The following is a 13266-nucleotide window of genomic DNA, read 5'->3' as shown; positions in this document are numbered from 1 at the left end:
CTTTTTCCATAACACGAAATGTATTCTTGATAATTTACTTTGTTCCCCAGATATATGTCTCTGTGTACAGTATTAAATAAGTAAATTTACATGAGCATATCCGTTCTTCCACATGTTGTTCACAGTATGTATATATACTAAGTTCTGTATCTATATATCTATGTTGATATATGTATGTATGTTTATGTAAATATACATATGTAAATGTATGTACATTCATATATACTTCCAATATAACTGCTTTTGTATTTGTTTGATCTTTATATGTTTGTGAATCATAGTTCTCATTCAAGTTTTTAAGAGACTTTAAATGACCCTCTTTACTGATCAGATTTATTTGTATTATATAGTATAAACCATGTGCTCTAAAATATGTTCCTAATATTTTGCCAATAATTTGATTTATTTTGTATGTGACATTTTTGTTTGGGAGAGACATGGGCTTTTTATCACTTCACTTCAATTGCTCTAATTAATTTTGTAACAGAGTTCCAAGCTTTTCTTGCCTCTCAGATCTAGTTTTGGTTGTCCTGGTGTCAATGCCATGTTGATAGGGTCCTCAAACAACCTTCTCCCCCATGTCTTGGTCTTGAAGATAGGTGAAATCCACTCCCTGGATATAGGGCCCCAGGAATTGAAGTGTCCTGAAGGATTTGTGTGAGGCTCAGGTTGAAGCAGAGGAAATTAGACTCCATGGAGGGAAGGAAATGGTCATTTATGGAGTTATATTAGGCCAGATGCACTTTACATGGTATCTTGTATAGGCAAACACAGATTCAAATATTTTCCCCATTATTAATCAATGTAGATTTTGGGCTAAAGCTCTTTTCCATTTTGTCATGAGGCCCTCAAGTCTTTGGATCTAGAATTCCCAGTGGACTAGTACTCAATGCAACCCTATGCATTACTCACTTTTTCAGTCATGCACGCTAAATTGCTTCAGTTGCATCTGATTCTTTGCAACCCTATGGACTACAGCCTGCCCATCTTCTCTGTCCATGGGATTCTCCATGCAAGAACAGTGGAGTGGGTTGCCATGCCCTCCTCCAAGGGAGCTTCCTGACCCAGGGGTCGAACCCGTGTCTCTTGTGTCTCCTGCATTAACAGGCAGGTTCTTTACCACTTGCGCCATCTGGGAAGCCCTTTATTTTTATATTTAAAAATAACCCACGAAAATTAAAGGAATTTTTTTACTGTCAAAAGAAAAAAATGTAAAAGTTTGAAAAGTTTGGAGACAACATTTCAAACAGTATTACAGCTTTTGTGTTCATGTGCAAGAGCAAACAGGATTTCTGATAATCAATAGAGAAAAGACAAAAAAAAACCCACAAATAATTCATCTAAAAAACAAAATGCTTTTCAGTAAACATCTGGAAATATGCCAAACCATGAACTGAAGAAATGAAAAGCTGAAGATGTCATATTAAATTAAAAATTAATTTGCATACATTTGCATAGGTAACTTAAATTTTTATTTTATTTATTTATTTTTGCACCTTGTAGCATGTGTGATCTTAGTTCCCCAACCTGGGATCAAGCCAGTGCCCCTGGATTGGGAGTGCAAAATCTTAACCTCTGGACCATCAGAGAAGTCCCTGTAATGGAAAATTATAAACAATATTATATCTAGGACTACATACCTACACAAATCCTTTAAGATAGGTATATGCATTACCATAAGAGAAACACATCTGGAAAATGTGCACTAATTGGTTTACATTGGATACCTTGGGTACGTGTGGGTCATGATAAGGTGATCGTGTAGATGGAAGGTTGAGAATAATTTTATTTTCCAGATATACATTTTCAATGTTTGAGAATTTCTGATTAGGCTAATTTGTTAAGAGGAACACTTGAAAACAACAACTAATTGACAAAAAGGTCCAATATATTTACATGTTATAAAAATGTTCACATGTGGTTGTTTAATAAAAAGTCAACTTCTTCAACTTTTGACTTGACAATGTATCCGTGTATTCGTATGCATTTGCGTCTTACATTTCCCTCACCTCAGATGTTCACACACTCAGGTGTAGATTTTCTTCATCTCTCTCAGGCATTGTACTTCTTTCAGGGCACAGAGAACTGGAGAGGAAGATATTAAACATTCCAGAAAATTCTAGCTCATGAACTAGAGCCCAGGCTTTTCCTTCCTTTCTTCTTTAGAAACCCTCTGATTTGAGACTTTCATATCTACAGTTCTGGCTCTAACGGAGGCAGTGTTTCAGAGAGTAAAGTGAGCAATGGAGAGCTGTGGGGAGCAGCAGATGAAGCTTCCCTTGCTCACTCCCCCTAGGCTCACCCTCTGCTGTGCAACCCAGATCCCAACAGGAGCTGGGGACCCCTGCACTGGGGGATATCTGCCTACATTGGCTATTTTTTTTTTAAAGGAAAGACTAATTTTTTTTTTTCCTACTGTCATTGCAGTGACCCACCAAGCTCTGTTTGGTATTTCCTTTTTATTTTCAAGGATTTTTGTTGTTTTGGTATGATCTCTTTGGAATGGATTAGAGTTAATTCTAGCCACCTGATTATTTTTAGAATAGTCAGGTGGTGGCTCAGACGGTAAAGCGTCTGCCTGGCAATGTGGGAGACCCGAGTTCGTTTCCTGGGTCAGGAAGATCCCCTGGAGAAGGAAATGGCAAGCCACTCCAGCACTCTTGCCTGGAAAATCCCATGGACGGAGGAGTCGGACACGACTGAGCGACTTCACTTCACTACACTTGCATAAACTTCAGAAAAACCCCTTTATTGCACCAAGTATTTAGTAAAGCTATGCTTCAAGAAGGCATCTTCCAGTCCATGGAGCTCAATTCCGGCCTGTTTCTCCCAGTAGCATCTGGATGACCCTAAACAAGTGCAGCACCTCAATAAGCCTCAGCAACCTTGGAAAGTTGATGATTCTGGTATCAACGTCCCCTTGTGAGGAATACATGAAAGAACAGATGTAATGTAGCAAGGACCGCGCATTTCCTGCCGCTGCCCATCCAGTTCTCTGGGTCTGCAGAATGAAGGAACACAGTGTAATGTAGCTGATGCAGCAACTGGCACAGAGAGTTGTCTGTATTTGTAGCTACAAGTATCAAGATCCCTGCTGCTGCTGCTGCTGCTAAGTCGCTTCAGACGTGTCCAACTCTGTGTGACCCCAGAGACGGCAGCCCATCAGGCTCCCCCATCCCTGGGATTCTCCAGGCAAGACACTGGAGTGGGTTGCCATTTCCTTCTCCAATGCAGGAAAGTGAAAAGTGAAAGTGAAGTCGCTCAGTCATGTCCGACTCTTCGCGACCCCATGGACTGCAGCCTACCAGGCTCCTCCGTCCATGGGATTTTCCAGGCAAGAGTACTGGAGTGGGGTGCCATCGCCAAGATCCCTAAGCCTCCTGATTCTAGCTGGCCTCCTCTGCAGGGGTGGTACCGTTGGAAAGAGTTCCTTGGATGTTATGCTGGTAGCAAACTCAGAGGGCAGTAAGTACAGGAAGTTAAGTCTCCTCTGGCCCCCAAGACTCTCCTCCTCTATGACCTTGGGGAAAGGACTTCCTGTTAGGACGCCATCTTGTTTGTGTGGCTGTTAAGACGCCATCTTGTTTGTGTGGCTGTGACGAAGGTGTTTGGGGCTTGCACTCTTCTTACCTCAGCAGTTTTCCTTGATATTCTACAAGCTTCCAGCTCCAGACCCACAGATTCTCTTCCAGGGCAGCCTGTGAGGACGGTGGTGACAGATCTCTGCCTTCAGGCCACCCTATGGGTGAGTGGTCTGTGTGAGACCTTCTCTTCAGAGCCCCCCAAAGCAGGAAGGGTTCTGGGTTCCCTCCCACACCCCAAAGCACAGGACCCCCAACCAGTTGCCTGTTCTTCAGGGAAAGCGGGGAGAGAGCCCAGACTGACTATTTTCCGGTCTCTTGAGGAGATGGGCCAAGCGAGCTCTGACACACCCATCTCGATTCCATGTGGTAAACCTCCACTCCGACGAAAATGGCCGTTGCTGACTTGAATTTTTCTCTGGCTAAGGAAAAGGCATGAGTCATGTTATCTTCTCAGGTCTAGGGTTTGGAGAGTGGCGAGGGTCACCTAGGTGGAGGGTAGGATTATATAAACTAATATTCTTTGGATTTATAGTAGAGGTGGTGGAGGGTCAGAAACCCGACCGTTACTACTGGATATTACATTAACAGTTAGGGTAAATTGTATTAGCCCTTCGAAGCTTCTTGAGGCTTTATTGCGGGGCACGTGATATATTCTGGAATGTTTGATGAGTAGTCATGTGCTTTGTTCTACGTCAATTAAATTAATTTGTTTAAGTCAGATTTTAAAATCCTCTCCCTCTAGCTGAGATTTTGGTCTGTCATTTTATGTGTCACTCAGTGGGATGTGTTAAAATTTCCCACTGTGACTGTGGATTTGTCCATTATTTCTGTGAGTTTTTGCTTTGTATGCTGGCTTTAAGAGGCATACAAATTTAGAATGTATATTACTATCTTCTTATTGCACTGTTATCTAAAGGAATTTCCCTTTTAAAGTGTACCTTTTCCTTTACTGATATGGTTATAGCAGTTTTCTGAGGTTAATGTGAAAAGGTGTACATTTTGCAATTTTCTTATTTTCTAATTTTCCTGATGATTAAATTTTGCATATGTCTCTTTTCAGGAGTATTTGAGGAAAGGTTTCTTGTCCAGTCTGATACAATCTGTCTTTCTATTTGGAGTATTTCGCCTGAATCTTCTAAAATAAAAATAGATATAATTTGGTTTGTGTATATCATATTATTGTGTATTTATTGTTGCCTCTTCTAAGTTCCTTTTCCTTTCTTTTCCTTTGATATGGTGAATATTTTTTAACTATCACATCATTACTTTGCATGGTTATCTAGGTAAACATTCTTTTGCTATTCTTGTAGTGTTCACCCTTCAGATTACAATGTACATTTTTGCCTTTTCACAGTCTAATATTAGTTAATTAGTTCCTAAAACTGCTCAGTTATGGGGCTTTGAGACACTTTGATTCCATAAACTCCTTCCACATTTATTGTCACGCATTTTTATACTCTCTATATATAAATCCCCGAAGGAAATTATTATCATTGTGTTATATAGTCAATACTCATTTAAATTTTCCTCCATATTCACAAATGTCATTTGTCTTTCCTGTATCTGTGTGGCTCCACCTAGGGTGATGTTTCTTCTGCCCAAAGAAGAGCCTATAATATTTCTTTAGTTTGGATCTTTAGGTCACAAATTTTCTGAGTTTTTGTTACATGATGTGGAAATGCATGTCTTTTCTTTTAAGGATGTTTTTCCGTAAAGCATATTTTTTGTCCTATAAATATAGGTCTTTTAAAAATTGATTTATTTATTTTTGGCTGTGCTGGGACTTGTTGCTGGGTGAGGGATTTCTCTAGTTGCAATGAGCAGGGATTACTGTCTAGTTGCAATGCACAGGATTCTCATTACCACGGCTTCTCTTGTTGCACTCTTGTTGCAGAGCACGGGTTCTAGGGCACATGTGCTTCAGTAGTTTTGGCTCATAGGCTCTAAAACACAGGTTCCGTTTCTGTGGCACAGGGCCTAAGTTGTCCTGAGGCATGTGGAATCTTCGCAGACCAGGGACCCTGGTGTCCCCTGCATTGGCAGGTGGATTCTTAATCACTGAACCACAAAGGAAGTCCTCCTATTAATATTGTTATCCTACGTTGATATCTTGGTACATTTGGAAACTTCTCAGCCAAGTTCTCTTCAAACACCACTTCTCCCCTGTTCACTTTCCTTCTCTATGGGGCTCACATTAACCATGTATTAGGTATACTCATTGTATCACCTTTAATTCTCTTTTTTGGGGGAGGGTATTCTCCATATTATATCTCTCCAGGTTCCATCTTGGATCTTTTCATAAGACTTACCTTTCATTTCTCTAATTCTTCCTTCAGGGAGGCAGATCACCTTTGACCCTTGAACTGTCACATCAGGGTAGATTTCAGGGTAGGGTTTATTGTACTCATAGAGCAGAGCAGAGAAGTGAGACTTGGGGATAAAAAGCCACTTGTCCCAGGCCACCTAACCTGAACCAAGTAGAACACAGCCTAACATCACAGACTGCACTCTACATCCAGACCCTTTCCCTGGTTTCTTGTCTGTGACTGCTCTCGACCTCTCATTTCATGAAAAGTGGAGTCATGGTGAGGTCTCTCAGCCATGTTTTAGCTCTATGATGCATGTATGTTTAGATTATAAAGAATGATGTTTCTTCATTAGTCATATTTACTCAGGACTACTTCTGATACTGGGACCACTGATATGTTGTTGTCAATTTTAGAGCACACTGATAAAGTGAAGTCTTTACAAAGAAGAGCACAAAGCTCGGGTATTTACCGAAGGCAATACGCCTGTTGGTCTGAACCGGTCACTTCCCAGCAGCAGCAAGACAGAGATTCAAAAGAAAGTGATGCTCATATGGTCATCCAAGGAAGATAGTAAGTGACCAGTCACCATGGTTGACATGTACTAACCACTGAACAACAAAACCTTGCAGTTAAATATGTCATTCTTCTCTCAAACTTGCCAGAGTAAAAAGTGATTGGATCAGGTTGATGTTTGAGCAGTCTTTATTACAACTGTGGTATCATTTGGGAGAATGTAGAGAAGACTTTCCAAGCCTATATGGACCACTTTTTTCTTTCCACTTCCACACAGTGCTCCCTATGCCATTCCATCCCATCACTGGAGAAGCAGTTTTCAGAGAAAAGACCAAATGCATGTTAACATGGAGTTAGACCAAAAGCGTCTGGAGAGAACAATGAAAACAAATAGACAGGATGAGACCTTGGAGAGCTGGTTCAAGATTATTGTGAGTATTCTGGCTAAATGAACCTAATATGTAGAAGATGACAGAGTCGTGTTGGATTTGTGTAGAGGTGCTGGGAACTTTTTGGGGCAGTGGTGTTGGTAATCTGTCTTGATATTACTAGGAGGTATCTTCTTAGATCATCTAAGGGCAGGTGCAGAGAAGCGGTATGAAGGAAACAGACTGACTGCAAGGAAGAGCATGGGAGAGGTTGACTGAAAGCAAAGGAGGAAGCCTACTGCCATTGGGATGGAGCATTTCATACCAGATGACGCAGTTTGGCTTGAGCTGGGTGTGGGAGGAGGTTGAGTCTCTGGGGTCCGTGTCACAGTGACAGAGGTGTACCTCATGTGGATCTCCTGGAACTTTATAAAAGGAAGTACATGTGAAACATATTAAGTCAATTTTTTTTCAGGAAGAGTATCTGAATGCAGAGAAAGTGTATATAGAAAATCCTTGTCTCATACCAAAGTTAGTGATAACAGATATTGTTTTATCTTAAGAAATTATTTAAAACCTGAAAAAATGGCCCTAAAGCAAGACACAGTTGGGTCTTACCTTAATCTTGGATTCCATTGTATCCATTCTCTTTCCCATTTGTTCTCTGATTCCTAGATTCCCTTTGGTATAAAATATGATGAGAAGTGGCTGATGAATTTGATTCAGAAGAAGTGCAGTGTCCCCTTTACTGCAGTCGAAGTAAGACAGGACATGGAGATGATGCGACAAACTGGGGTAGATTGCGGGCCCAGAGAAATGGCACCGGTCTCATGTTCTGCTTCTCCTGTCACTCTCCCTACAGTTTCACTATGAGAAAATGCAGGCCCAGTTCTTTGTAGAGAATGCCAACGTTGCCTGTGCATTGAAGAATGTCAGCGGCAAGATTTGCAATGAGGATAATGAAAAGGTGTGTGTCAAGGGCTGACTAAGGGCAAGAGGGCAGGAGAGCGGCATGGTCTTGCTTGATCCCATGCACAGATTTCCTGGAGCTTACCCAGCCCTTCTTGTGTTCTCTACAGATATCTATCTTTGTTGAGCCCTGTGATGCACCCCAGTCTGTGCAGAAGACACTGACATCTGAAAAGTTGGAGCAGATAAAGGTAATGCAGACTCAACACAAGCAGTGCCCTCATAGCCAGACCCACCTCTTTCCCCAACTCACCCTCATACTCAGGCTCGCTGGACCCCATCCCTAACTCTGCAGCTCACCATGAACAAACCATACGATGCCTGCCAGCAAGCTCTTGACATCCAGAGGCTCCGCTTTGGCCCTGGTATGGCTACAGTAGTGACTGCAGGGCAGGTGAGGGTAGAGGGTCTGTCTGAGTAGAGCACTCAGAGATGGTATCATGGGGAGGGCTTGGTGCTGGAGGTGTTCCAGCTGGGACCCTCTCAGCCTGTGTTTCCCTCCTTCTAGTTTCCTGGAGACTTGATAACACGTGGTATTGGAATGACATGGAACCGTAGAAATAGCATGGCTGCTTCCCTGCACGTCTATCCAGGGATCATGCCCATGGTGAGGACCTAGGCCCAATGTTGAGTCCAATGGTGAGGGAGAGGGACATTGCGTAAAAGAGGCAGATGTCTCAGGTATTCTCTTTGGGGTCCTCACTCTCTTTCCTCATAGCTTTCATCTTTGTACTTGAGCAACAAGAAACCCTACTTGGTGCATGGCCTGTCCACCATTATGGAGATTTCTTCCACCATGGAGAACTTGAATCTCTCCAACACTGAGGTGAGGTGGGGCACCCAGATCCTCCTTTGAAAGGAATGTGGGAGGCCTTATGGGTGATGACAGACAAAGGAAAGTGGATTTGTAGGGAAAGGAAGGGTGTGGGTGCAGAGCCATTTGGTCCATGTGGGTGTTCCCTATAATTCTAGGTGAAGATTGCAGGGGAGATGGACACGGGTCATCAGCTGGAACCAGAAGGGATGTGTGCAGACAGAAGTGCTGTGTGCACCACCTTCCGTGATAAGTCAACCAACATGAGGTCTTCCTCTGCCTTGTCTCTACACCCCTATGTCTCTCTCATCTCTCCCCTCCTCCCTCCACTCCCTTTCTGTCTTTATTCCCCTCCCTACCTCCTGAGTCCCACCTCAATCACCTCCCTGCCATAGCACCTGGTCATCCCTGAGGTGTGTCCTGACTTGACAGCATTCTGGACTCCCATGTGAGGTAGCAAAGCCCCGGGCTCCCATCCTCCCATATCTTCTTTTCTCTACAGCCTTCACTGGGCCCTGGAGGAAGGAAGGAAGGGATGGAGGGGAGTAAGGCCTGCAGACTGGATTTGAAGTGCTGGTCCCTGTGGCACTGCAGAAGGGAGTCAGAACAGTCTGGCTGGGAGCTACACAGAGGAAAGGAAATGGAGGAGGAGGTTCAAGGAAGGGGTGGAGGGGACAGTCTCCCTCTTGGTCCATCCATAGAGTGGTGACCAGGGCCCTTGAATGCTAGGATACTGAGGTGTGAGGGTGCTGTTATTACTGTAAGTGACTTGCTCCCATGAGGAGGGTCACGTCCATAGTTTCACTGACATTTTTCTTTTGTCTTGATTTTGGCAGCACTCTCCTGGAGTTGTTCCCCAGGTTACTAAGCTTGGTAAGTGCATTCCTTGATCAGACGCCTCTGACTAGTGCTGACAGTGCCCGCAAACTACTCGGAAACCCGTTAGGACCTGTCCAAGTTCCGTTTTTTAGCCTGGCCCTTAAATGTCCTGGGGGAGGGGGGTGTACCATTCTCTGTGGGCACCTGAAAAGGCTCTGGATCTTCAGCCATGTTCTCCACAGGCTTCGGGGACCCATGGTGATGACAGAACATGTAGTCCTGCCTTCGGCATTTCCAGGGACACTTTCTTCCCTACCCTCAGCCCATCCTGGGCCCATCCTTTTCCCTGACCATCCAGCACCACATCCTGGACTGCACTGCTGACTTCCTCTTCCCTCCCCTAGGATGGCCAGGAGACACTCTCAGGTTCTAAATGTGCTGTGGAAGCCCCCAAGTGCTTACCAATGTACAAGGTGAGCACAGAGGATCCAGCAGGGTTCCAGGTGGTACAAGAGGGTGTGTCAGCCCTTGTCCTGAGGACTGTTTTAATTCCAGGGAAGTTTCTTTGGATCTGATCAGGTGAACAGTCAAATCCTGCAATTCCTGCAGCAGTAAGTACCGCTGGGAATCTGAACCAGGGGAGGGCCGGGACAGGGGAGGCCACCCAAGCTCAGGTCTGAACATGGGAGTTTTCAAGTCTTCTTTGAGCTTCAGACCACAGAGAGAGACTCGCCTCACTTCTTCCCTCAGCTATTACTTGATCCATGACTATGGAGATCGCCAGGGACTGCTGGGCTTTTATCATGAGGAGGCCTGCTTCTTCCTGACCATTCCATTCCACTCCAAGGACTCAGGCTTGTGAGTATCACAGTGTAGACTCCTCCCCCAGGCCATGTGGTTCCCCAGCAGCTGCAGGGCAGCTCCTGCTGACACCTATGCTGGCCAGACCACCACCCACTGTTCCTCTGTGTCTCCTAGAAGCAGTATGTGTGCGTACTTCTTGGACAACAGGAATATGAAGACACTCAAGGACCCCAGTGAGTGTGTGGTGGGAAGATTGGGCCGGAAAGGGTGGTAAGGGGGCCAGTCATAGGGTCCATGGCATGGCAGACATGACCTTTGCTTTCTTCCCCTCCCCAACAGACCCGCGTGTCCAGATGATGAAACACACAAAACATGACATTGTGCGTGCCCTCTGTGCATTACCCAAAACTCAGCATGACTTCAGCTCCTTTGAGGTGGACATGTGTTTCCACACGGTGAGCACCTGCTTCTCGCTTGGTGGTGAGGGGAAGAAAGGCGCAGGTGGGAAAGAGGATGAGGGGTGACTGAGTACCTGGTCTCTTCCTTATCAGGAAACGATGTTCTGCTTCTCTGTCAGTGGGGTGTTCAAGGAAGGTGAGTGTGTGTAGCCCGCTCCCCCCAGATGCCGCACTGCTCTCTCACTTGGTCAGGCTCCCTCCCACCAGAACTCTTCCTTCCAGATTCCCTCCCCAGCCCTCAGTCTTCCCACAGACAACCCAGGTCTGAACTGCGTCCATGTCTGCCCTGCCCACCCTGGGCACTAGGGACACAGGCTGTGGAGTTTGGTGGCTCCCATACCAGATCCTTACACTGAGAACCTGGGCTACTACTTAACCTCACAGTTTCCTCATAATATCCATCTCTTCAGCACCTGAGAAAAATGCATCCCATGAACTTGTGAAGTGGTTGTCATGGGGACATGTCACTGGGAGCAGACATCTCCTACAGTTGCCCTCCCCATTCCTGACATGCAACTCCCCATGTGAACAGCTATCCCTTCAGCATGAGTGTCAAGTCAGACCCTGACTGGGGAATGACGTGGGAGCCTGTAAACACGTGGGGTTCTTAGGGGGTACTCTTGCTTATTGTTTGTTGTTTGTTGTTGAAGTGGAAGGCATTTCTCAGGGCTGTGTCTGTGCCTTCACCCGGACCTTCACCACTACTCCCACCAGCTCTTCCAGGTGAGAGCCATGTTGTGGGTGGGATGGCCCATCCAGCCTGGGCTCAGGGCCCTGGGCATGTGGATGCAGATCTTAGGCTGACTCAGTATTGTGGAAAGCCAGCAGGGAGATCCAAGGACCAGTCTAGCCTAGTGGTTAGGAAGAGCATGGGCTCTGGAATCAGCACATGGGTTCTCTCCTTGACCCAGCGCTCACTCTCTGTGTGATCTTGATCAAGTCTCATCATCTGTCTGTGACTCTGTCTTCTGAAAATGGGGATCAGACTGTACACTCCTGTACAGTTACTGTTCAGGGTAAATGTGAAGTTGTCCCTGGGTTGGGGAACAGACCATCCATTGAGTGAAGCTGGTAGACAATCTCTCTGAAGGTGAGCTCTGTGCGAGAGGCAGAGGAACCAGTCAAGGAGCCTGGGGACAGACACAGGAGGTTATGGAAAGGATCTAGGTGCTGAGTGTTAGTGGGAGAAGTCAGGGTTGGGGTGCAGTTGGTCCATTCATAAATTGTCCACACATGCATTTTTCCTCCAGTTTTTGTATAGTGAATGATGAGCTGTTTGTAAGGGAAGCCAGCCCCAGTGAAGCTCAGCGTCTGCATTCTCCATCCCTGTGTCAGCCACCTTCATGGTCATCCTCTCCCCCAAGTAGCAGGTAACAGTGCGGGCTTTCTCCATCCTGTTTGGAATCACCTTCAATGGTCTCAGAAGTGAGTGCTGGGTTTGCGTGGACATAGGAGGGAGCTGGGATGAGTGTAGGAGTAATTAATGGGAACTTGAAGGTAAATTGTTTTCCTTGTTTATTTCAGTTACTTTTACCCTGAACATTTCATTTTTACTACATAGGAAGCTACTAGTTGTTTTAAGCAGGCTTGAATCATTTTTAGGAGTTTAATGAAATTTCTCCCTGTGTTAATGGACAATTGGGTGTTCAGATGTTTTTATCATGATACAATCTGCATGAGGTTCATTTCAGTGTATAATACACAGTATATGTGAAAGAGAAAAATAATTGTTCCACAACATAACACCTTAAGATAACCCTTTTGTTTTTTATCGTCATTGTATCTTCCTGAAAGTTTGCTTATGTACATATATACGTAATTGTACAAGCATATATATATATATTTGTATATTTATCTACAGAAAATGAGATCTCATCATGAAAGAGAGAAAAGGAAACCACAGAAGATACGAAGACAAAGAGAGGCTTCTGGCTGAATCGGGACCTGAAACTTGAGCAAGAATAAAAGTTAATGTGAAGGAGCCATCCCATCTCATTTTTTACCCTTAAATTTGCCCATACACTTATTTTCCTTCATAACCTCTTATTTCTATTGCTGAGTTAAGTTATATCTCAAATGGAATAGTACAAATTGTGAGCCAAATAAATATTGAGTTATTACTGCATGAAGGAATGGAGCATTGTATTTCAGTAAAATGGTAGTACTTTTTAGTTTTTTGTCCCGCATGGAGGCAGCAGATATTGGAAATCCTGGTGTGACATGGCTGGATGTTGCATGATCTGATACCTCCTGCAGTGTTGAATGGGAGACAGGTCCACACCGGGAGCCAGCATGGGAGTTCCCACCCATGACAAAGGTCATGCGGAGAGGCCTGATATGCAAAGGCGAGTCAGGACTCGAGGGGCCCCCTGGATCTGCTTGAGCATCTACCCCAAAACCAGAATCTGTCTGTTTTACTATTTTACGACTTTCACCAACTCCTCTGACATTAACGGGGGGCTATCCCCGACCACCTTTCTCTGAAGGAAATCAACTTAAAGCTCCAGTTAATTAGCCTCCTGGGCATAAGAGGAGTGTTTCAATCCAAACCCCTCAGATGGCTCTCTAACTTCCCTGACAGGTTTATCTGGACTCCTATAGCTACGCATATGATTGTTTACAGCCTCC

The 13266-nt window shown here is 44.7% G+C and overlaps 1 protein-coding gene across 2 annotated transcripts; it reads left to right on the top strand.

The window, feature by feature from the left end:
• The first annotated feature begins 3216 nt into the window (after nucleotides 1-3216).
• Nucleotides 3217-12780, top strand: LOC109555062 (nuclear RNA export factor 3-like). Of its 2 annotated transcripts, none has more exons than XM_070783479.1 (19): nucleotides 3217-3745; nucleotides 6307-6463; nucleotides 6684-6837; nucleotides 7450-7533; nucleotides 7637-7741; nucleotides 7854-7934; nucleotides 8252-8350; nucleotides 8462-8569; nucleotides 8716-8825; nucleotides 9394-9430; nucleotides 9781-9849; nucleotides 9932-9987; nucleotides 10091-10234; nucleotides 10355-10413; nucleotides 10520-10635; nucleotides 10732-10774; nucleotides 11289-11361; nucleotides 11889-12008; nucleotides 12500-12780. In XM_070783479.1, the coding sequence occupies exons 1-19, from the start codon at nucleotides 3742-3744 to the stop codon at nucleotides 12504-12506; spliced, it is 1626 nt and encodes a 541-aa protein (XP_070639580.1). In that variant the 5' UTR covers nucleotides 3217-3741; the 3' UTR covers nucleotides 12507-12780. The 2 variants fall into 2 exon arrangements, with proteins under 2 accessions (XP_070639580.1, XP_019811167.2); XM_019955608.2 differs by having other exon boundaries at nucleotides 3407-3745; nucleotides 10127-10234.
• The last annotated feature ends 486 nt before the right edge of the window (nucleotides 12781-13266 follow it).

This window comes from Bos indicus, chromosome X (assembly GCF_029378745.1).
Source record: "Bos indicus isolate NIAB-ARS_2022 breed Sahiwal x Tharparkar chromosome X, NIAB-ARS_B.indTharparkar_mat_pri_1.0, whole genome shotgun sequence".
Classification (NCBI taxonomy): Eukaryota; Metazoa; Chordata; class Mammalia; order Artiodactyla; family Bovidae; genus Bos; species Bos indicus.
The sequence above is the reverse complement of the archived record's forward strand: the minus strand, read 5'-3'. Positions and strand labels throughout refer to the sequence as shown.

What these genes read in the sequence shown, in the direction of transcription:
- LOC109555062 (XM_070783479.1), top strand. An exon ending in GATAAGTCAACCAACATGAG is followed by an intron (nt 8,826 to 9,393) that starts GTCTTCCTCTGC and finishes TGATTTTGGCAG; the next exon opens with CACTCTCCTGGAGTTGTTCC. An exon ending in ACTCCCACCAGCTCTTCCAG is followed by an intron (nt 11,362 to 11,888) that starts GTGAGAGCCATG and finishes TTTTTCCTCCAG; the next exon opens with TTTTTGTATAGTGAATGATG.